This window comes from Ascaphus truei, chromosome 4, assembly GCF_040206685.1.
Source record: "Ascaphus truei isolate aAscTru1 chromosome 4, aAscTru1.hap1, whole genome shotgun sequence".
NCBI lineage: Eukaryota > Metazoa > Chordata > Amphibia > Anura > Ascaphidae > Ascaphus > Ascaphus truei.
The window spans coordinates 322,116,987-322,141,799 of NC_134486.1; the positions used below are offsets into that span (position 1 = coordinate 322,116,987).

The 24,813-nt window shown below is 41.7% G+C and overlaps 1 protein-coding gene across 1 annotated transcript; it reads left to right on the forward strand.

Moving 5' to 3' along the window:
- Nucleotides 1-19,434: 19,434 nt before the first annotated feature.
- HTR1B (5-hydroxytryptamine receptor 1B) lies at nt 19,435-24,088 on the forward strand. Its single transcript, XM_075597975.1, has 2 exons — nt 19,435-21,076; nt 22,693-24,088. Exon 1 carries the CDS (start codon nt 19,854-19,856, stop codon nt 21,012-21,014), a length of 1,161 nt encoding a protein of 386 aa, XP_075454090.1. The 5' UTR covers nt 19,435-19,853; the 3' UTR covers nt 21,015-21,076; nt 22,693-24,088.
- The last annotated feature ends 725 nt before the right edge of the window (nt 24,089-24,813 follow it).

A 24,813-nucleotide genomic window follows, 5' to 3' on the forward strand; every position in this document is an offset into this window, starting at 1 on the left:
TTTTCCAGACCACGTCCTGTAGAGCGACAATAAGTTCTGACGTGTCCTTAATGTATAAGGGCAGACGGAAGACCAAAGGTTGTAAAAAGCAGTCCACATACCGCGACAACCCATCTCCCAAAGATCCAATACTCGCAACTATAGGACGACCAGGTGGGTCGACCAGCGACTTATGGATCTTCGGGAGATGGTGGAATACCGGTATCACGGGATGTGGACAGCTCAGAAAATCACATTCCTTGTTATCAATAACACACAAAAAATTTCCTAATTGAATAACTTCAGCCAATTCCTCAAGAAATGTAGGTGTAGGATCCCCTTTAAGGGGTTGGTAATAAGTTACATTGCTCAGTTGCCTTAGTGCCTCACGTCTGTATTGGTCGGTGGAGAGTACCACTAAGGCACCCCCTTTATCCGCATTTCTTATGACTATGTCATGATTTTTCTTCAAACAGTCAAGTTGTACAGTTTCAACATAGGTAAGGTTATTATAACACACATGTGAATGTGAGAAACCCTGAGCTAGCAATTTTAAGTCACGCTCTACCAATCTCTCAAAGGTGGCGATGAACATTGTAGTTTGGGCAAAATATTGATTTCCTCTTGAAACCTGATATCTGATGACCAAAAAGTGGCTGGGGGGATGTGTTAATAAGTTCCCCTTGTTGTTCTTATAGTGTATTTAAATCAGATATAGTACAATATTCCTGAAAATTAAAGTTGTTAATATGTACATCAGTAACAGGAAGAGCATTAGAGTTAGTACAAGTATGAAAACCAGAGTCCAGGTTTATTTGATCTGTCCCGGCACCATTGATGTCATTACTCAAATGATCAAAACGACCTCTGGAAGAAAAAAACTTTTTCAATGATAACTTCCGCGTGAATTTTTGAAGGTCGATCACCGTTTGGAAGAGATGAAAGTCCTGGACTGGAGCAAAACCTAAACCCTTATTCAACAATGTTAACTGTTCAAAAGAAAGCTCTATTCCTGAGAGGTTGATAACGTTATTATTAGTTGTATTCAAGTGTATTTATTCCTCTTTGCTCTCCCTCTGCCTCCCCCGTTTCTTCTTTGATCTTCTTGTCCTCCGTAGTTTTTTGACCCCGATGTAGAAGATGATGGTTCCTTGGTTATCTGTTATATAGTCAGAAGGGCCCTCAAAAGAGACAGATTGGGATCTTGGTTCAAAGTCTGAATTGTCCGAATCAAAGCTTGATGTCTCTGTATGCCTGCTGAACTGAAAAAGCGGTTATTATGTCTGAAATTAACATTCTAAGGGCCAAATTACAACCCTTTGCCAAAATGGAACAATTTGTCAAAAATGACAAGACTCTATTAACTAATATAGAAACTATAGAAGATGTCATCAGTGATAAAAAGCACAACAAATTTGAGAGAGATAAGACTGATTACATCAAAGGTCAGGTCTATTGCTGTCAAAGACCACAGATGGCTAGAGAGGGATTTGGCTCTAGTACACCTAAAGGCTCTTCTAAAAAACGGCCCACTAAAACACCTGGGAAATCCATTCTAAAAAGCAGGCATACAGAGACATCAAGCTTTGATTCGGACAATTCAGACTTTGAACCAAGATCCCAATCTGTCTCCTTTGAGGGCCCCTCTGACTATATAACAGATAACCAAGGAAGGTCTAGGAGTGATAGTAGATCTTCCATATCTTTGGTGAATATTAGACCTCCCAATTCATCCAATCAGCCATCCGCATCATCTTCTACATCGGGGTCAAAAAACTACGGAGGACAAGAAGGAGTTTGACGAGACGCGAACTCACTCTTTGATAAAGGGTTTCCGCCTGAAACGCGTCAGAGTGTTTTACCTGCGTGTCACCACGTGTACCACGGATTAAAGGTACTTTTAATTTCAACCTTGTTGGTGTGTAGCCCCTTGTTTTTTCACAGCTGTGCTCCGCTCTTGCTCCCCATGGACATACTTCTCAACAGTGTTATGCAACTGGAATTGATTGATTAGTTGAATGGTACAGAGACGAGACCACCAGATCAGATGGAGTTGTCTCTCTGCACACACACAGACACACACACATATCTATACACAGTATACAGTTTATATGGAGATGTCATGGAGTTCCGTACCGATGGCTGAATGAGTAGCTTAATCAGTAAAGGCACTTACTTTGAAAACAATTACACTGTATTTGAAGCCGGGTATATATGGAAAGAGGAACAGCTGTTCCAAATCAGTGCTTAAAGTGTATAATCCTGGTCCAAATTGCTATGTAGTTCTATATATGGACCATATGAATGTTTGAATAATAAAAGGGAAGAATGTCCAGGACACATCAATGCTTTCTGCTGTTAAGACATAATCATATTCAATGAGATAATCAAAGTGTGTATTCCAAGATGTACCCGGAGAGGATGTCACAAAGTGGTAACCCCCTCACCTCTCGTGGGAGAAGATTCCTGTAGTTAAATCAATTAGCATATGAAGGTGTAAAAGATGTGCCCATAGCAGTGCCCTATAGTTGTAAGTAATATTGGGTGTCAAATAAGAAATAATTGTGTGTAAGAAGAAATAATACGGATTCAGTGAGAAAAGTGTTCTGTGCAGGTGAAATGACAATGACACTGTATTTGAGGTCGGGTACCCTGGTTTACCATTTTGTTTCCCTTAGAATGTTTACAAACATTTTAAAAGGGGCACTTGCATGGCCTTTAGAATGTATTCCTGTTCCCCGCTACTCCTCCAACCGGCATTGCTTTAAATCAGACTCTACTGGTTGGAGCATCTCATCTACATTTCAAGAAAGTTCAGAGAAGATTTAATATCTTAGATCACTATAAGTGACCCAAGTTATTTCAATGTGAAAAAAAATAAAATAGATAAAATAATAAGTGGAGAGTCCCCCCTCCTTCTATGTATATGTGGGTATGTGAATTGTGGCCGTATGACTGGTGATCAATGAAAAACAGGCACAATTTGCAGCAGTAGTATAATTTACTGTGGTTTATTTGTCCACACGCTTAAAATAAATAAGACTTCTGGGTGCACGGCCACTTAAAGGCAAAGTAACAAAATAAAACCTAGTCTACTCTTGAGGATAACTAAAAAAAATTACTTCACTAACTACCATCACTTGCCAGCTAAACTAGTTCCAAGTAAAACGCAAAAAGTGTTGCAAAACTTCAATGGGTAGACATTACCTTCACAGATACAGTAACGCAATAGCACAGTCCTTTCCAAGGTAGATTTGCTGTGTCTCAGGACTCCAGGTATACAACCTTCTCTCAGCCGTCTGTGTGAGACACGGTCTGCATATCATCACAAGGAGTGCCCCCCCTTCCATCATTGCAGTAAGCACACTATGATCAGAAGTTTGTAATATTCAGTGTATCCCTAAAGATTAAGATATGTCCCCTTCCCACTTACTTTAAGTGCTGGTGCACTGCTTTTACATGTTGTAAAGGCACACACAAGTATTAGAAATGACATAATTTTCTTGGGTGTTGGGGGGCGGGGGTTACAGTGACAATGCCTCTTAGACAATATTATTCCTATGAATATATGGATACCATATGGATAAGGACAGTGTCCCCGTCAATCATGGGTACTTGTAAATTATTGAGACTAAAATTGGTCCTGGACCGTCTTGTGGAAATCAACTCCAAAACACGTTGCCTATGAATTGTGAAATACAACGTATTTCAAAAGTTCCATTTCATCAGACCACACATCACAATTTTATTTTCGCAGATATGGAGTCAGCCTTTGCGTTGGCAGTATCCTTTTTTATTTACTCTTACTCATATTTGTAAGAATAAAACTGTTCTTGGCAGGCGGTATAAAAATTCCCCCCCCCCCCTCATAGAAACATCCCACGTAATTTTAATGTGATTTGTTACAGAAAGGGACAATCAACATGGACTTTATACTACAGTTTAAAGTGACTGTGATGGACTGGCCTGTAGGCAGGTGAGGCCAGATAAACATATACACACACTACTTGTGTACATGTAGCATGCAGTGCTGGAGTTAAAAAGGGAGTTGAGAAGACTATTGGATTACTGGACTGATCATCTTTTTCTTCTCTTTTCAGGTAAAAACTATATTTGAATGCTGTCTCTAAATCATCCCCTGCTGTCTTTTTTAGTCCATTCAACTTGTAACAACTATTAGGTAAAAAATATATTTGAATTCTGTCTCCAATCACCCCTTGATGTCTCTTAATTAAATTCAGCTTTCACACTTAAGCAAGAAAACACCCTGTTTAGAAAAAACATCTGTTTTAATATTCATCACATGTGCTAATTAAGGTGGCTGGACTGAATTTAATTCAGTCAGGTGGCATTTTAGAGTTAAGAGCACAGAAGCCATGCTATCTTGCAGCCATGTTTGAAGTAGCCAGGTTTCAAGTAGCATGCAGTGCTATGTTTAAAAGGGAGCTCAAAAGGAGTGGACAATACTACACCTACTGGACCTGAATTTGATCTGTGCTGGAAAGGAGGATATTATCTATCCCAGACTGCACATCTCAGCACTTTACTATTGCTGTGATGCTGCCTTTACTATTTATATTTGTTATGGCCTCACTTATTTCATATTATACACTTCTTTCTACCAGCCTCATTGTGTCTCTAACTCTATTCATACAGTAAATCTCCATCTCTCCTTCCTTCATCACTTCTCAGTTCACATGAACTACTTTCTTACCTGCGTCCTCTGTCACTACACAGCTATACCCCCTGCACTAAAACACATCCCTACAAATCATCCTCACACACTCTCTTTCTATCCATGCTTCTCATAGTTGCTTCTGGGGATATCTCTTCTAATCCTTGTCCCTGCCTTATTTCTACATGCTCTCATCCTCACCTGCCAAATGCAACTTCTACTCCTTCTGGTGTCAACCCCTCCAACCTCATACCCCTGCCACCCTCCCTCCTCTCTCCTTTTATCTTGTACCCTAAGGAATGCTCGCTCCCTTTCTAACAAGTTCCTCTCTGTGCATGACTTTTTTCTCTCTCACTCTCTGCTCTTATTTGCTATAACTGAGACCTAGCACACTCAGTCTGACTCTGCTCTGGAAGCTGCCCTCTCTTCATCAGTGATGTCACTTTGAATCCTGGCTCACTTTCTTTCTCTCCTCAGACTCCCCTGTTCTTCTCATTGGGGACTTCAATTGCCACATTGATGACCCCTCTCTCCCTTAGGCCTCCCGCTTGCTATAAGCTCTTCTTTTGGCCTTCAACAGTGGACTACAGCCAGCACCCACAATGATGGCCACTACCTAGACCTGTTTTTCACTAAAAACTTTTCTCTCTCTGATTTCTCCATTTCCCCCTTTCCTCTCTCTGACCATCACCTCATCTAATTTTCTGTCTCTCACTTCTCCCTTTCTCCATCTCCCCCTCGTTTCTGCAGAAACCTGCGCTCTATTAACCTACCTGCCTTTGATTCCACTTTACGCTCTTCTCCAGACCCTGACAACCTGGTTCTGCACCAGGCCCTGACAACCTGGTCAGGAACTACAACTCTGTCTTATCCTCCTCTCTTGATATATATGCCCCGCTTTCTCTCTGCCGTCCTCGCCCTTCTAACCCCAGGCCCTGGCTAAACTCCCACACACGCATGCTATGTTCCTCCCCCCGTTCCTCTGAATGCATCCGGAGGAAATCTCACACTATCACAGACTTCCTTCACTACAAATTTATGCTATCCTGTTTCAACTCTGCCCTCTCTCAGGCTAAACAAACCTACTTTTTTTCACTAATAAACACGCACAAGTCTACCCCACACCAAATCTTCTATGTCTTTGACTCTCTACTCAAACCACCCACAGCTGCCTTCTTCTTTCTCCATATCACCATAGGACTTTGCTGACTATTTTAAGGAAACGGTGGAATCCATACGTCAGAACATCCCCTGTGTTTCCTCCTCCAAGCCTACACTGCTTCCTAACTCTCCTCCTGCCTTCCTTGACACTTTTTCCACTGTCTCAGAGGAGGATGTGTCATTGCTGATCTCCTCTTCTCCCTCTACTACTTGTCCTCTTGACTCCATTCCCTCCCATCTCCTAAAACCTCTTGCTCCTACTATAATACCTACACTCACACACATTTTTTACGCCTCCCTGGTACCTTTCCCTCCTCCTTCAAACATGCAACAGTTATACCATTACTCAAAAACAGCAAGCTTGACCCTACACCTTGAACATCTTGTGTTCTTTCACTTGCTCCACTTTTTCAACACCTATTCTCTCCTAGACCCTCTACAATCTGGCTTCCGCACTGCTCACGCGACGGAAACAGCCCTCACTAAAATAACTAATGACCTCCATGCTGCCAAAGACAGAGGTCATTACACTCTGCTCATATTACTTGACCTCTCTGCAGCATTTGAAACCATGGACCACCCTCTTCTCCTTCACATTCTCCATACTCTTGGTATTCATAACAAAGCTCTATCCTGGATCTCCTCTTACCTCTCCCATCATACTTTCAGTGTCTCTTCTGCTAATACCTCTTCCTCCTCTATCGATTTCTCTGTGGGGGTACCTATCTGTCTTAGTTTACAGCTTCCAGGGGGGCCCTAGTCTTGTTCCTTCATCTATGCCAGTACCATGTTTGCACCTTCTCACTTGAACATTCTTCTGTTACATGAAGTTGATTATGTATTCTGGTCAGAGGCTACAGGTCCGCACCTTTGACCACGCTTCATACCTCGTCGCCAGGTCCGATGGGGTTGACCGATCTTTTGTTTAACCGCTCTGGTGGTCATAGTACTGTGTCTCCCCTCTCCTTTTTTTTTCGCTTCCTTATTCTTTTCTCTCTTTAGCTCTGATAGTGGGGGCCCGCTACTGTGTGCTGGGATGGTCTTGTTGTCATGCAGGGGGATGGTGGGGGCTTAGGGGTTCTCTCTATTAGAGGACTCGCCTCCCTGAGTCTTCGCTGCAGGCTCCGTGCCAGCCGCCTAGACCTGTGTAGCCTTGCGGTGCTCCCCGGGGGAAAACGGAAGCTCTTAACTCCAGCACCAACACCAATGGACATCTCCAGGAGGAGGGCGGATGCTCCCACCACCCTCTGATCACCAGTTCCACAACTCCCGGGCAGCTTCTCCGGCGCTCCCGGCCGGTCTCCCGCTCATGATTCCTTTCCTGTCTCAGAATCTCTCCTCATAGAAAGCGGTGCTAGTTGGCGCCATCTTGGGTCACCTCGTGGGCGGTGGTAGATCCGTGCCTCTCTGGCCGCTGCCGGGGTTATGCTGGGCAATTGCCAGTGGTAGCGGGCACCAACGGTCACCAGGTATTGGTCAGGGGGTTACCTGATTGCTTCAGGCTAACTTGGGGCACTTTTCTGGGTCCCCAGCGATCTTGCATAGAGCTCTGGGGCGGAGCGACCACTTGGTTTGGCTGCTGGACACGCCCCCAACTACCATCATTTTTTAATTTGTTTTATTTTAATGATGTAATTTGTTGGCTAATTGTTTAATGTATGTGTTGCCTAGTGGATGCATTAATTAATTGATGTGTTGGCTACTGCTTTTATATATGAAATGCATTGTTTGGCTAGTGGTGGGAATTCTTTAATTTATTGTCTAGTGGTGTGATTTATTTATTTGATTGGCTAGTGGTTGTATTTCTTTAATTGATTGGTTGGCTAGTGGTTTAGGGCCTCATGCAGAGAGCATAGAATTTTAAAAATGGCGAATTTCATAAAAAGTAGCGTTTTTGGAGAGTTTTATTCTCCATATGCAGAAAAGTGTGAATTCTGCTATGTTTAACATGGATGCGTGTGGCGAGTTTAAATTGGCGAGATGCGCGCTTCAGAAACGTGTAAAAACAAATTCGCGCCTTTTTTTCCCCTTTACTATAGGCGGCGAGCGCCATCTTGCCATATTTTCGTGGCGCGGCAAAAATGCGAGAATCGCGCCTTTTTTTGGCGCGAACAGCCGCTACTTGCCGTTCGCACCTCTCTGCATTCGGAGAGTTTTAAAAATGGCGCGATTGAGGTTCTCGCCAGCCGCGAGGCGAGTTTTAAACATAGAAATAAAAAAATGGCGCGTTTTTCGCAACTCGCCATTTTATGCCGTTTTCTGAGGGAAATTGAACAAAAAATGGCGAGTTTTGAAATAACGATGCTCTCTGCATGAGGCCCTTTATTTAGGTAATTGATTGATTGCCTATTGCTTTTAATTTTACAGTTTGGGGGTCTTAGGTGCTTATTGTATACTGTAGGTTTTATTATTGTGTATTTTGGATAGTCAGGGTTTTGTATTAGAGTGACCATTGACTGCTATAGTAGCTTATCATACCCATATTATATGGGTATGATTTACTACTATAACAATCAATCGGTACAGGGTGGGTATAGTGGGTCCTGCGTGGATGGTTAGGCTTCCCGGGTGGGTAGCTGGGCAGAGTGGGTTAACCCCTTAATTACTATAGCAGTTATTAACTGCTAAGGTGATTAAGGGGCTAGGGGCCATTAGATTGTATTTTGCTCTGTATGCTTTCTGGCAACGGAAGACATGGACCTGCAGTATGCTGACGAGGATGCCCTTCACATTGCTAGGGGTACATAGAACGGTTTTATAATACTTTATTTATGCTGCATGGCTAATGTTGTGTTTAATAATGGGCAAATAATCTATTATCCATATCTGTACTATATGTGTTTGGAGGGTGGGGGTGGGGGGGAAGAGGTGTATTTATTGAAATGTAGGCCATGTGTATTTTTTAAATACAGTAATGGCACCGCAGGCCAGCAGGGACCCACGGGGACCGCCTGAGGACCCACGGAGACCTGTGGTGAATAACCGGGGGTCCCACAGCTGTGGGGGCCCTGGGGACCCACGGTTACCACCCGAGGACCCCCAGACCCCTGTGGGAACAACCTGGGGGCCTGCCGACACCTGTGGGGATACCCGGGAACACCCAGACACCCGTGGGGACCACCCGAGGGCCCCAGACACCCATGGTACCCCCCGGGGTGCACTGTGGGGCCTCCAGACACCAGTCAGGACCACCCTGTGACCTCCGCCGGCCTGTGGTATTAATCCTGTGTGTAAAAAAATTAAATATGTTTAATGTGGGGGTACAGTGGGTGGGTTGTTTTGGTGGTTATTACATATTTTAATTTACATTTTATTACTTGTGTATTGTAGCAGGGGTTCTCCGGAGCAGAACCTTGCTGATTTGAGGTCCGGGGACCCCCAGTTTCCCGAGATGCAGGCCCCATTATGGGGTGCTGGTATCTCCTATGCATGTAAATGTCTTGCGCCACGTGTTCGGGACATTTCAATGCATAGGAGATACCGGCACCCCATAACGGGGCCTGTATCTCAGGAAACAGGGTGTCCCCGGACCTGAAATCAATGCGGTTCAGCTCCGGAGACCCCCTGCTACATTACTGTAATGTTTAAAATGAAATAAAATTGCCGCCATCGCCTGTGAGAGATGCACAGTTAGAGTGACTGATTCAGCCTATCTCTTACTGCGTGTCTATTACAGAGAGGCAGACCCCAGTAGGACTCACACAGCAGGTACCCATGCTGTCTTAATCCGATGAGCCATCATAGTCTGCCCCGGCAAAACTTGTGCGGGTCACGGACAAATCTCGAAATCCATTTCGACATTTGTTCGAATAGCGGCCGCTGCATCTGTATCTAAATTCTTTGAGGCATGTATTTTGAGAAAATATATACTTTTATGGGGGTATTTGTATGCCTTGCCAATTATGGCGAGCACCCTTTGTGTTAAACCCTGAAAAATTCAGATGTAAAGATGGTTACTAATTGTGGGTCTGTATTTGGCAAAACAGTATGTAAATTTATACATATCTAGAATCAATGTACTAAATACTAGTGTCATCTCAATGTGACCTGTGGCAAGTTATTTTATCTCCCATTGCCGTAGGCACCAAAAAACATAGAGGCTCATCAGGACAGGGACTGTGCCTGTAAAATTATGTCTACAATGCTGCATACCACATGCTACTGTGTTTTGTAATGTGAAGTGCTTTGTAAAGTAAAGCTATTATTAATATGTGCCAGGTAGAGATGGATGAAATATTAGACAGAATTCGAAACCGCTGCGGATTGGTGAGTTCCTGTCTGCCACGGAAATCCGCGGATCTGTCTCAAAAAGACTGTAACCGGGCCTTTCCCCTGTCTAAAAAAGCTTCTTCCAAAAAGAACCAGAGGAGTGCAGCTTGCAGCTTGCAGCCATGTAAAATAAAAGGACATCACATACTACAGCAATGTCATACAAAGTGAATAAAAATCTCGTGCAGGGCTCACAAATGGCTACTCACATGAAAGCAGCAATCATCCAACTTAGAGGGTGGATGTTCCCACTGGATTATGCAGCAACTACCAGCAAACGGTCTCCAAAAAAGAGAAACAGACCATATAGTGTAGACGGTAATTATATTAATAAAGGTAAAAATACAAATGTAGGCTTACACTTAGGATGAACAAAGATAGCGTGATCATTAGCGGGTAGCAGGTACACAGTGGGTTGCGATCTCCCTGTGTGCCTCGTTGTTCTCTGCTCCTCCGGAACACTTCCGCATCCACGCCGGGGCTCGCGTCACTTCCGGTGCGTCTGAGACCTCCGGACTCGGTGGTAGGGGTGTGTTCTCGGTGCTCTTTCTGGATACTGTCTGACTGGACACTCTACGGGTTTCGATGAAGCCATGTGTATCTAACGGAGAAATGCGTAGAGTGTCCAGTCAGACAGTATCCTGGGAGAGAGCACCGAGAACACACCCCTACCACCAAGACCAGGGGGTCTCAGACGCACCGGAAGTGACGCGAGCCCCGGCGTGGATGCGGAAGTGTTCCGGAGGAGCGGAGAACAACGAGGCACACAGGGAGATCGCGACCCACTGTGTACCTGCTACCCGCTAATGATCACGCTATCTTTGTTCATCCTAAGTGTAAGCCTCCATTTGTATTTTTACCTTTATTAATATAATTACCGTCTACACTATATGGTCTGTTTCTTTTTTTTGGAGACCGTTTGCTGGTAGTTGCTGCATAATCCAGTGGGAACATCCACCCTCTAAGTTGGATGAATGCTCCTTTTTGCTGCTTTCATGTGAGTAGCCATTTGTGAGCCCTGCACGAGATTTTTATTCACTTTGTATGACATTGTTGTACTATGTCTTGTCCTTTTATTTTACATGGCTGCAAGCTGCGCTCCTCTGGTTCTTTTTGGAAGAATTGAACATGCAAGACTAGTGAAACAGTCTTATACCAAGGGTTGAGTGCATCTGTTAAGCCTCTTATTCACTTTTGAGCACCATAGTTCACTATTGTGTATGTTGTTATTTTGGCACTTATAATTTTTACACATATTTATGCACATTTATTATTTTGGGTTTGTTAGAGCGCTATCGAGCACATTTTCTGTTATATGATCTAGCTTTTAATTTAAGCAGGAGATAATTGATCAGTCTTCTCCTAGCACATCAAGGATGTTTAAAAAAAATGCTGCACAGGCTGCTTAAGGTTCTCTCTAGAACTGAGGATGTGAATGCTGCGAGAGAAAGAGAGATCCCATGAAACCAGACTCTCTATTCAAGGGTGAAGCGGAACCCTGGAACCCACCATAGGGTGCCCCCCATGGACCCTAACCCACACCAGGAATGATATAACGAGCCCCTTGCTTACAGATACCTCTTTGGACTTTGAGGTCAGAGGTTGTAAGTGGCCTAGCATCCTAGTCCTGCATATTGTGACGGTGCTTGTTTTGAGGCGGACCCGCAGGGCTGAGGTACCAATGCAGAATAACCGACCAGAGCGCTGGGACAGAGTCCTATAAGAGTATTCGTAGTTGGTAAGCACGCAGGGGTCAGGGCTGGCGGCAGTGGTGCAGAATCCAGGTGACAGGCAAAGGTCAGGGCAGGCAGAAGGCAGCGAGGTCACGGTCCAGGGTCAGCAACAGGGATTCCAAATAGGCGAAAGGGTAATGAGTGACAGCGAAGATCAAACTGAGCTGCTGCAAACAGCACTTTGCTCAGCGACTACCACCAGGAACTGCAGCCTTATAAACCAGACTGCCAGTACCCAAAATGGCCACAAAGAGCAGAAAGGGCAGGAGAGACAGGAAACCTGGACCGTAGTGAAAACCAGGCACAGATCGAGCAAAATCCTTACACATATAGGGACTGGGAAGTGTAAGTTAGCCCTTACAAAGATACAGACCTGTTTTATTTTGTTTTACATGCTGACATGAAGCTGTACTGTTTAAAGCCACGTGCTAAATAAAAGCCAATGTTTATTTTCCCTTTACTAAGGCCCGTAATATAGTGGGCGCGTGTGCCTTTGTGAACGCTCGTTCACGTGACGCACACTTTTCATGTGTACGGTCCGTGCTGCTGTGAGCGACAGGCTTGGAAGGGTACTGTGTCTGTGTTTGTCACTGTGTGTGTGTGTTAGTGTGTGTGTGCCACTGTGTGTGTGTGTCACTGTGTGTGTGTGTATCACTGTGTGTTTGTATGTCCCTGGGGAAGCTGTGTGTGTGTGTGTCTGTATATACAGTGTGTGTGTGTGTGTGTGTATATTAAAAAATTTAAAAAAAGACATGCTGTGAGAAGAAATTATTTATTAATATTGTGCAACTTTGTACACACATACATACACACATACACACACCATTTCAGAGACTGAGTGGTAGCGGCGCGGATACTTACTTTTCGGAGTCTTCTACCCTATCGCCTGTCTCCATGCTCACTGCCGTGCGCGCACGCGGCCCTACCATTCAATGGCTGGCTGACCACAGCAAATTATAAGTGCCACGCGCGTGCCCACTATATTATGGGCCTTTGTCTCCCTGGTTATACCTCTGCACTTGTCTCCTACAAAGGCAGATTCATTTTTTTTTATTATCAGAAAAAATCCAACCGACAGATAGCAAACATTCAAGCAGGTACCTCAGAATAGAAGAGGAGGACGAGGAGTACAAAGTTAATTTAGTAGTATCTCCAATTGTGTGTATATATATATATATATATATATATATATATATATATATATATATATATATATATATATATATACATATATTTATCTGTAGATCTAAGATCTATTGACCCAACAGGATTAGAACCCCCACAACCTATGTTATTCAGAACAGCAGCTCTAGCAGTGTGAGCTTAAACCAGCTGATGGCTAGGAACATTGTCATAACATACTTTTGAGCTCTATTTCTGTGACCAGAGCCCAGGAACAGAGTCCTGTTAGAGTATCCATAGTCGGTAAGCAGGCAGGAGGCCAAGGCTGGCAGCAGTGGTGCAAAGTCAGGCAACAGGCAAAAAGTCAGGGCAGGGAGAAAACAGCAAGGTCAGGGTCACGGTCCATGGTCAGCAACAGAGAAATCCAAACAGGCAAGCCACAAGAACCTGCTAGCTACAGGAAAAGGCTAGCCTAAGGAACAGGGAAGCCACAGGGATAGGCAAACCACAGGGGCAGGCAAGCTACAGGGAAGGCTCAGGAACTAGAACCAAAGGTGGCCAGAAAAACGAGGTAAAGCATAATGCTCAGGCAGGGGCTGGAAATCACTGGCTGCTATTTAAGCCCTGGAACAGGTGCAGCCAATAACAAAGTTCAGGAGGAGGCTTGCCAGCAACCAAGATGTCCACAGCAGCCAGGTAAGGGCAGGTTCCAGCCAAAGTTTGGACTGGAACCCTTACAACTTCTCATTGAGTTCTCATACCTGTATGAAGCACCTTACCTGCTTCTGGGATAGAGAACCAAATCTAATAAACAGTCTTCTGCCATGAGACACCTTCTGGCAAAGGAAGCCTTTACAGTCCATTTGTTTGAATAGACCTTAATGTATCTTATGGCAGAACACTGCTTAGTAAATATAGCCCACTGTCTTCATCCTTTATAAGATTAGATGTCCTAACTCAAGTGACCAGGTCACTTTGTTATATTTATTTATCTCTACATCTGCTTTATTTGCTGTGCTTAACTTGTTTTCACTTGTATGTGTCAGAAAACCTGTGTTTTATTTCATCTCACCTGGCTTCGGTAACTAATAGCCCTCTGTACAAATATTACTTTGTGCTTGAATTCCTTTCATGGTTACAATCCATATCAAAGTTCAACAAAATAGGTATCTCTTGAAGATATGCTAATACACAGTGACAGTGGTGCTACCACCACACTCCTAGAGCTGCTTCCTAGAAAAGCAGTGGTTGTGGGTTCTAGTTTGGTTGGGTCTGATGCCAGTACAAGAAGTTGGAAATCTTCTATTATAGGCAACACTGTTTTGAACGGACAACCCTGGATATTCAGGTACTATTCAGTCCTGTGTCTGCAATGTTTACAACCAGCGTGGTTAGATATTTTTTAAGGAAGTCAAGTAAATCATTACATGCTCTACAGAAGGTAATTTTATGGCTGGCTATGTGGATCGCACCTTTAAATGACAGGGTTTGCTGCATGGATAAGATTGAACATTACTATCTGCTCTTGCATATGAAATGTGCCTTAACCATGGGAATAAGATAGAGCTTTCTACAATAGTGTAATTAAGGAAAAACAATAGATCTTTCTTAATTTACTCTCTCTTTTTCAATTCAACAGAAAAACAAGTGGGGAATAGCAAGCAGTCGAGTACTATGAGCACGGAACTCCATTAGCACTTGCAATGCAAATGTGAAGATGCTCTTGACGCGTTTGCCTGAACCCACCCCCAATTTCCTCTCCAACTAGCAGAATGATAACCTTTTCAGTGCCAGGGTCTTTTCAGGAAGTTCTGAAAGGCTTTCTGACAGTGAAAAGTGGGACAAAATTAGAAAACAAATCCATCTTTTTATCTACATTGTACAGCTCCACAGTTCCATAATATAAAGGTTTGGGGTCAGTACCATCACAGCAAAGAGGACAGACAGCAGAAATTTGGTCTCAATGCAAGATATTCACTATAATTAAACAGTTCTCGTAACATGACAAGTATCCTGGGAATATAAATATATAGTGGCTTGGCCAGAGTGAAAACAGACAAACGTATACAGAAAGCTTGAGCAAACATTTATTATAACAATAAAACAAGTGATAGACAGCACTCAAGTGAGATAAATAATGTGCGTGCAGGGTGCAATGGGACCTAGGGGACCCTAAATCCCCTAAATCATATATAAAATACAAAGATGTCCCAGCACTCACTGTCTATAAAGAAAAGCGCTACTACAAGAGTATGTCTGAAATATGCAATACGTTTTAATGAGAACACAAGGAAAAAATTACTTGGAGTTGCACATCACATTGGAAACAGAGTCTTAGGGAAGGGGAGTGGGAAAGGGAGACAAGGTGGCAAAACGCTACAAAAACAAGGGGGGGAAACACACTAAAAGGAGGAGGGTATGTAAGGGGGCAACAACTGTTTTGAGGTACTAACCTCTTTCTCAAGCCTGTTCCCTCTGATCCAAAGGGACCCAGAGGTACTTCCCTATATCCTCACTCCCCTATATACAATGCACCCTGTCCTACAATAAGGAACAACTGAATAGCTAATCAGGTAAGGCTATTGGTAATACAGATACAGCAATACAGCAAATGAAGACCAGCAATAAAGCAATCAAGATCCAGTAAAGACCCCCTGTATACACTTAAATGTCCTACAATAAGGATCAACAGTATATGAGATCAGGCAAGGTTATTAGCAACACAGAAGTAGCAATCCAGCAATAATGGAAAAACAGCAAAAAGAGTCCAAGATAAAGCAATATGTGCAAGTCGAGAAAGCAAACCGTCCTTTGCTGAGTAACTGCTCCTCTGTGTTTCTGTTTGTCTCCAGCGCTTGTCAGTAACAGAGACACAGAGGAGCAGTGAATCAGTAAGTTCTCCTGATAAATGTAGGGATCCCAGGGAAACACAAGTTAGCAGACCGCAGGTGAGAAGCTCCCTTCGAGGTAGAGTCCCAGATGCCGGGTGCTGTATACCGAATCCAAGATGCAGATGGAAGGTAAAGGTCTGGCATCGAAATCACCTGCTGCCTATCCATCAAGTGGTGGAAGACGATCCTGAACCCTCTACTGTAGTGCCGGCAAATAATTCCAAAGTGTCCAGTGAAACTACAGATACAGTCACAGAAAGTACTCAGGATTCTATGGAAGAAACCTCCGGAAACTCTAATAGAGACTGGTGGGAACCACCCGAAGAAGCAACGGGTAATGGGCCAGTGCCCCATGTACCATCCCCAGTGGCTTCAATAAGTCGTCCTCTCGACCCAAGAAGCCCGAGCTTCATTTCCCAAAGAGACCTTGTTCACCGAGGTTCACACCTTATGGGAGGGCCAGGGCCTCAAACCGATGGTAGCCTCTCCAACAAAGAAGATGCTGGAAAAGAGACTCACAGGAGTCAGAGAGTGAGACACCCTCTAACTCGTGTGGCCTATGATTCATTAGGGGCACCTCACTATGAGTTTAAGCAGCTGTCTTGGAGCAGTTTCGTGTCTGTTATGACCATGGTCACCAAACTGTTTAACTTTGTTTAGAGTTATTTCACCCCGTTAAGTTGTATATATGTTACATTTTCATTATATAACTTCTGTGTGGTATATGTTGTTCCCAAGTGGGGACATTAGGTTCGCCACCAGGGGGAGGATATAGCCAAGCTCCCCGCTTAACTCTGGTGCGGGGAGCGAGGCTGCAGAGTCATCAGAGGAAGCACAGCTCCGTGGTGTCCCGGTTTGCAAGGACCGCCATCTTGGTGATCGCACATGCGTAGAACTCCCGGTGCACATGCGCAGTAGAGCAGCAGTACGGCAACCATTACAGGTGCCTCCGCAAGGGACTACATGTCCCAGGAGCCTTTGGAGTAGGGAAACGACATGGGCAGCGAGAGCCAATTGGGCTCCGGAGCAGAGAAGGAAGAGCTTTGTTTAGTTTGGCATGAACAGAGGAGCGCGCCAGTCGGAAGGAGGACGGCAATGGGAGAGGATGTATTCAGGGTACCAGTAGCCCCTGAACTAGGCCAGATCTCTCCAGCAGGCCCCAGATCTCTCCTGAGACCCTGCCAGCTTGTGTGTGCTGCAGGGAAGGCCCCAGATAGGGACACTTTCCCTTATCTCACAAAAGTAGTAGTGCAGAGGTGACCGGACGGGTATGCGATGATCTGCAGCCCCAGGGCCACACTATAGATATTAAGGGAGACACTCCTGCTGGAGCTCCTTCAAGACACGAGACAGGATTTGGCAGACCCCGTGTCATGGGATCACATTGCAGCCCAACTGATTCAAGATCTCCAGTATACCCTGGTCTGGCCTGAGACCAGGATGGTACCACCATGCACCAATGATCTCACGCAGGGGTAGCGCTACTCCACACATTTTGGGATTGTGTTGGGATCATTGTATGGTGGGGATGTGTGTTGGGGTATAATTGTTATAAGTGTGTCAGTAAACCGTTAAATTATACCTCTTTGTATGTATTACTCATCACTGTAAGTTGCTATTGATTTTTAGTCTTAGGTCTGCGACCCAAAGTTTAACTCATTCCCTTATGTGTTTCTTTATGATTGTCCTTGTGGTGTGCAACAAGTCTTCTTGTATGTGTGAGGGCTTTAACTATGCTTACAACAGTTGCCATTTCCTGTCATACAATATAAGTACTGTAATAGATAAGAGCCCCAAGTGAAGAAATTATTTGTTTATAATTTTAAAAGGAATTTAGAAAGACACAAACAAAATGTCTGAATGTGTCTTGTTACCTTTGTGACTGCTGTTTATACTTATTTATACAATACATGTTAAAGGGAATACTGTATGTATGAAAAGTGTGAAATTTGCTAAAAACAGAGAGCAAAAATGTATATCTGTGTCAGCTTGGGCCAGAAGCATGTGTATGTAATTTCTTAATCTTGTTTCTTACATTTGGCATAGATTTGTTAGGAGAAGATTTTTCATACAAACTAAACCTGGTGTATTTACTGCAAAGAAAAAGGTAAACTGCAAATTTTAATAAATCAATTATATATATATATATTTACAGATTTGACTCCCCTAATTCCCCCTATAACCACTCCCCAAAAATTTGCACTGGTGCAAGTGCCGCAGTTTAGAGCAAAAAATGGAGCAAGGCACATTGACACATACTGTAGTAGTGGCACAGAGTCACAAGGATGCAGTTTGTACCTGTTTATGGAGCAATGAAGCACACTTGATACTGTACATACCCCCCAATGATTTAGCCAGTAACTGATTTGTTGAATTCTATATTCTTTCTAATTAAATATTTCAAACTAACAAGGCTTTTTCATTTTATACATTTCTTAGAAGCCCTATCAAACTACTCAGGATATTTAATCAAAATAAAGCAAAATATTTCCTAGCGGCATAATTCAGTTATTTAATTCACTCCTCTAAAGCCTTCAAATGTGTAAAGGTTAGAGTTTCAGATGTAAATGATTTGTATAAGGTGTAAATGCTCAAAACTTTTTTAGACATGGTTGCAGTATGCCTTAGGACACTAACACAGACAATTACACACACATAATCACAAATAAACAATCATACTATAGGACAGTCATATAGTGTACCCCTAGGAAGGAGGATGAGAGGAGATGCTGCCTTGGTAAGGAGTGATACAACCATCTCTTCTCCCCCACACAGCTCAGTCCGTAGATGCAGTGTTAAAAGCTTCTGTTCATTTCCCCACAACCCCTCCTCCACTCCCACATCAGCCTCTATGTCAGCTGCAGCACCGGGAGAAGTATTATAGCTGCTGCCTGCTCTGAGAGCACAGACAACGCAGGGGAGAAGTGAGAGGCAGCTCTCAATACTGTTACTGTTCCCAGCTGCAGGGGTCACGTACTGTACAGTAGCTGCATTAGAAAACTTAGAGGGGAACATCTCAAGCTTCCTGAAAGTTGGGGGGTATCTGCTCTTTCTCTGTTATCTCCTCCATTGTTTGATCCTATTCGAAGGAATACTATGTATAAAGGCTGGCAGAGACCCTAACTTATACACATATACACACTCCCCTCACAACTTTCACAGCGCGGACTGCATCAGCAACAACTTTTATGCCTATAAAGGTAACAAAATATAACAAGGAACCTGCAGTCGTCTCAGCCTCATCTGGACATCACGAAGGAGTTACCAGAAGAGGACCGGATCAAAAGGCTTCTTTTTTTTTGGAAAGCACAGACTGTTTAGAGGAGCAAATATATTTGTAAATATAACAATGGATGTCGGCTGTGCCTGGGAATGGACCTAACCAGCAAATACAGGTGAATATTCAAACCTATACATTTTAAATTAAAAAAGCAATAACATAGGAATGACTTATTGTTTGCATAACTGAGAGATTATCAAAAGGGCTGCTAAAAAAAATTGCTGGGAAAGCTTAATGAGCTATCTTTAATTCAGTCATAAATATATATTTATAGTTATATATGTATTTATATATATAATATCTATTTAGCAATAACAGTGATAAGCTATAATGGATAATGTATAAACTCTATGATGGATTATCAGTAGGACCTGACAACATTGTGAAGTCAACACGAATCCTGTTGATGTAAGAGTACATTTCTGCTTCCCTGCTTTATTTCTTGGAAAGTCCTTTCAGCAGCACCTGAGTGATCGTTTTTTTTTCTTCCCCTCAAACTTCTGGATCCATTGAAGCCATTAAATATTACAAATACAATTCGCTTATTCATTTGTGGCCATGATAACAGATTTTTCTGCATGAACAATTTTTATCAGGAGCTTTCAATCTATAAATCTTGATGCGAAGGGGATTGGAAAGCATCAACATGTCCAAGTCCCTGCAGCTTCGAGATACTTCTGGTAAAACTCACGAGGTTTGATTTTATGCTTGTAGCTAGTTGAGTGCGGCTCAACCTCAGAGAGATGGAGCAATACACCCCATGTCAACCAGCACCTGACAATCTGAATGTTTTTCAAACCAATGACTCTTACGATGGTAGAAATTGTATTACGGATCTAGACAGCTATCAGCAGGAGTCTGGGCTCTCCTTCTGGAAAATAATACTAACCATTATTTTGGCTCTCATTACTCTAGCCACTTTGTTGTCCAATGCATTTGTAATTGCAACAGTCTATCAGACCAGAAAATTGCACACACCAGCCAACTATCTCATAGCCTCCTTGGCTTTTACAGATCTTTTAGTGTCTATCCTTGTTTTGCCAATCAGCACTATGTATACTGTAACTGGCAAATGGACTTTGGGGCAGATTATATGTGATATGTGGTTATCATCTGATATCACTTGTTGCACTGCGTCTATTCTACATTTATGTGTTATAGCATTGGACAGATTTTGGGCAATCACCGATGCAGTTGAATATACCAAGAAAAGGACTCCAAAAAGGGCAGTTGTTATGATCGCTCTTGTGTGGGTCTTCTCAATTTCAATTTCAATGCCTCCTCTTTTTTGGCGTCAAGCAAAAGCAGAGGAAGAGCTGTCTGTATGTACAGTGAATACAGACCATGTTTTGTACACTGTTTATTCCACCGTTGGAGCATTTTATATCCCCACTTTGCTCCTCATTGCTCTCTATGGAAGGATCTACATTGAAGCCAGATATAGGATTCTGAAACAATCACCAAAGACCACGGGCAAAAGATTGACGCGAGCTCATCTAATTACCGACTCCCCTGGATCCTCTTCTGTATCATCCATAAACTCCAGGGCTCCAGACATGTCAAGTGACACAGGATCTCCAGTATATTTGAATCAGGTCAAAGTTAAAGTATCAGATGCTCTCTTGGAAAAAAAGAAAATAATGGCCGCTAGGGAAAGGAAAGCTACCAAGACTTTGGGAATTATCCTTGGAGCGTACATCGTCTGTTGGTTGCCCTTTTTCATCATCTCATTGGTTATGCCCATTTGCAAAGACGCTTGCTGGTTCCATCCTGCTATTTTTGACTTTTTCAATTGGCTGGGATACCTCAACTCTTTAATAAATCCAATAATCTATACTATGGCAAATGATGACTTCAAGCAAGCCTTTCACAAACTGATACATCGTTTTAGATGCCGATCCTGAACTTAGTGGCATTGGATTTCGCAATGCCAAATGAATGCACTTGCTTGGGTCTGATTGCACAGGTAAGTTACCTCTTCTTACTGCAGATAATATGTGATGCTTACTGTATTTGAAATCAAACAGGGTAGGGATTATTAACAATTGAATATAGCATGTTTTCTGAAGTATGTTGGCAGTCAATATACCGTTTCTCATTACTTAACGTGTAAACCTTGTTTAAGTCTAGGTTTTAGTCGTTTGTTTCAAATTTGTAATACAGTAGATGCATATCTTGACTTTTTAAATACATGTAGTAGCGGGAGCTGGGTAATGACAGGACTCCAAATCTACACCAATGTATTTAAAAAGAAAAAATGGTGATGATACATTGGAAATATTGGACTAATCTGAGAATAGAGTAAAACTTGTAAACCCCTTCTTATTAGCTCCAGTCCTCACCCCTCTACGGTAACTGTGTTCCAAGTTCTAATTCTAATATTTAAATACCATACAGCAAAGGCTTTTTCTTGTTCATCTAAAAAAAAATATATATATATATATTTATTACAGTGGTTGAGAAAATTGACTCTTATTTAGCCTTCTACAATCTGGATGATCTGGCATGTGTTCTGTGAGTAATGCATGATATCCTAACGTGAAACAACTAGAAAAAGGTGTTGGTTTGGGGTCTGTCATTACGGTCAGCTTTTCACAACGTCCTGACTCTTAATTCTGTACATTAGTATTGCCAGACATACGAAAAGAAAGACAAGTAAGAAGACGTAGGCATTTAAAATGTGAGAGATGCATTTATTTCTGCACGTTATGTGTTTATTGGATCATCAGCAGATTTGTCTGCCAGTTAATGGAGTTCTTCACCCTGAGTTAACCAAACCGATTTGTCGATGAAGCATCTAATTGAGATTCAATATATAAATTGACGTTGATATATCTAATTTGAAATATGGTTAAGTAATTGAGCAAGCAGCAAGTTTGGAAGGCATTTCACGAAGCAAGCTACAATGAATCACAATATCTACATTCTTTTCTTTTTTAATTCATGCTGCTTAAAGTGAGGATTGTTTATTGCTGTATTGTAGTTGTGAAATAAGATGGCTGTTTTGTTTTACAGTTTTATATCTTTTCCCCATTGAGGGAAGCGGAAACTGAAATAAACACTACATTTTCACAGTTTAGATAAACTGTTATAATGATATAGAACCTTCACTTCTAGACCTGTTATAGCAGCATATGGTGCATACAATGGATACGTGCTTGTTAAAGTTCTTCTAGGAGTGCTAAATAGAGTCGCAAGTCCTAATGGATGTGTATTAATGATAAACACCCATCAAAAGTTTCTTAATCAAATCAGAAGTGACCACATGCTAATATTATTTACAGTTTATTTTGTATTAGTTTGATTTATGGGGATTTTAAACCTGGCTAAACTGTTAATACTTGTATGTGGTGACTTACTACAATTTTTAGTTTTCACACACACACTTCTTTTTGTGTGTCTTTCCTAACCATATGAAGAACATGAAGACTATTTTAATATAGGTATTATTTGTGCATGTATCTGTGCATCTACATTCAAACTATAGAGATGGAGAAATATATCTTAAGTAGTTATTTTTAATATACATCCTATTTTGACACTTTATAAATAATTCTATGAATGTTTTCCTTTTGTCTGCAGAACCAAGTCGATATTGTAAAGATTCACTGCCTGAAACTCCCCATCCTGAGTTGTCAGACTCATGAATGCTGCTGAGCACAAACGTCAATACATACCGCCACCCTACTGTTCAGCTCTGCATTTCACTGTTATGACTCTTGCAATGATGCTGCTTAAATATTCACTCATGTCAAATGCACAGAGGGCAACTTCAAATCAATGCTTACCATTGACTTCTGGATTGGAAAACTAAGTTTAGACTAATAACCATAAGGTTTTTGTTTTCTACTTTGTATTCCAACCCTTGAATTTCATTTTTTGGGGGACTTTAGTATTTGAAAATTCTACCAAGCACGTTGTAGGGGTGTGCACAAGAGCACAAATATTCAAAAACATTTTTTGTTGTTGCTAATATTTATGTGTCTTCCTGTATGTTTGTAATTTATTTCAGTAGGGAGAAAAAAAAGAGTAGTTATGGTTTTAAAGGGAAGTACTTTTCAGATATAAATCTCAGTGTGAAAATGAATCATTCATCTTAGATATCTTGATAAAAGTGGCAAGCAGAGTGTGCAAAAGCTGCATTTGTATTTTAAAATCAAAGTCAATACTAATACAGTTGTAAATCATTACAATCCATTGCACATGTATAAAATGTACAGTATATTGCTGTCTCATCTTTTAGATTGGTATGTAACTGAAGAATATACCCTCTGAGTAACACTTACTTGCATTTTCTTGACTTAATGCAAAGTGTTTATATAGTAGCATCTAGAGGAATTTCACCTTCTCAATGAACATGCTTTAACTTAACAAAGCAAGCAAGTTAGATAATCTAATAAGAAAGCTTACATGATCATTTATATTTCCATGATGGTTGATGCACACCCCTACTACATCAAGCACAGAGAATGTATGAATTTATGCTTGTTAAAAAAAAACTACCTAGTATGTCTTTTATTGTACATTGTCCTGAGACTCAAAAGGCTTTATCTTTCCAAAAAAAGATACCCACTTGCAAAATAAATGCCTAGAATTCTGAATAAGATCAGACTTTATTTTATTATCACATTTATTAACTGTGACTGCAGTGAATGTAATTATTTTTATAATCATTAACACTGTGAAGAGGTCTGATTCCGTGGAAAAGCCATAGATTTGAATGACATTTTGGGCACAACTGATGTGATACAACTGTGTTTGATGTTGCGTTCCTTTTTGTAAATTCAAACCAGTATGCTGATGGAGAAAACATACAGTATCATTTCAATGAATATTAAAAATAAGGAAAACCAAACTGATCATTTTTTCTAATTCTTTAGTAACATTTGTTTCAAATTGTGAATCGAGCGTTCTTCCATTTGAAATTGAAGCATCTTTTTTTGCCCGTGGCCTAAAAGTAGGCCTTTTGTAATGGTATGGGCTACATTGAAGGTATTTGGTACTTTAAAATTATGTGTACATATTTTTGGGGTCTTCATTGATATAACAATTGTTTTTTCTAAAAACTATAATGATTGTGTGGTAGATTCTGGAACAAGTGTCTTAAAGAAAGAACTGACGGGCACTTTTTCTTTCACCATTACAACTAGTTTTTTTTCAGGACAGATCCTGAAAATACATAGGTAATGCAATGCAATATTTACCTATAGTGTCTATACAACTAAATTATTCCAACCAGAGTTTGCAATGCTTATTTTGTTTATCCCGTTTTAAAAAGTGGTGACATATTTACGTTTTAAGGCCACTCAAGAGACACATAGCATAATCATAAAGATTGCAATCAGTATGTTTTGTGAGTAGTAAATATATATTGACTGCCTAGCTTCATACAGTAGCTAGTCCTGGTATTATACTGAAGGTATTATCTACAATCATTTAGCTAATCATAACAACCACTGGTGAACAGCAGCGTTACATTGTAGCCTGACCCTGCTAAGTAAAAGATAGAAGGAGCTGCTAAAGTAGGTGTCATTTGTCCCTTCCTACTCTAAAGATATATTTCACCAAATCCCTATCGTTGGTGCACAACAGACCATAAAATATATAGGTCCACAGATGCTCACATTGAGTCTGTTAAAAAATACACTTTATTAAGACTAAATGTCTACACAATATTTTTAATGTACATTGTATTTATTAAAA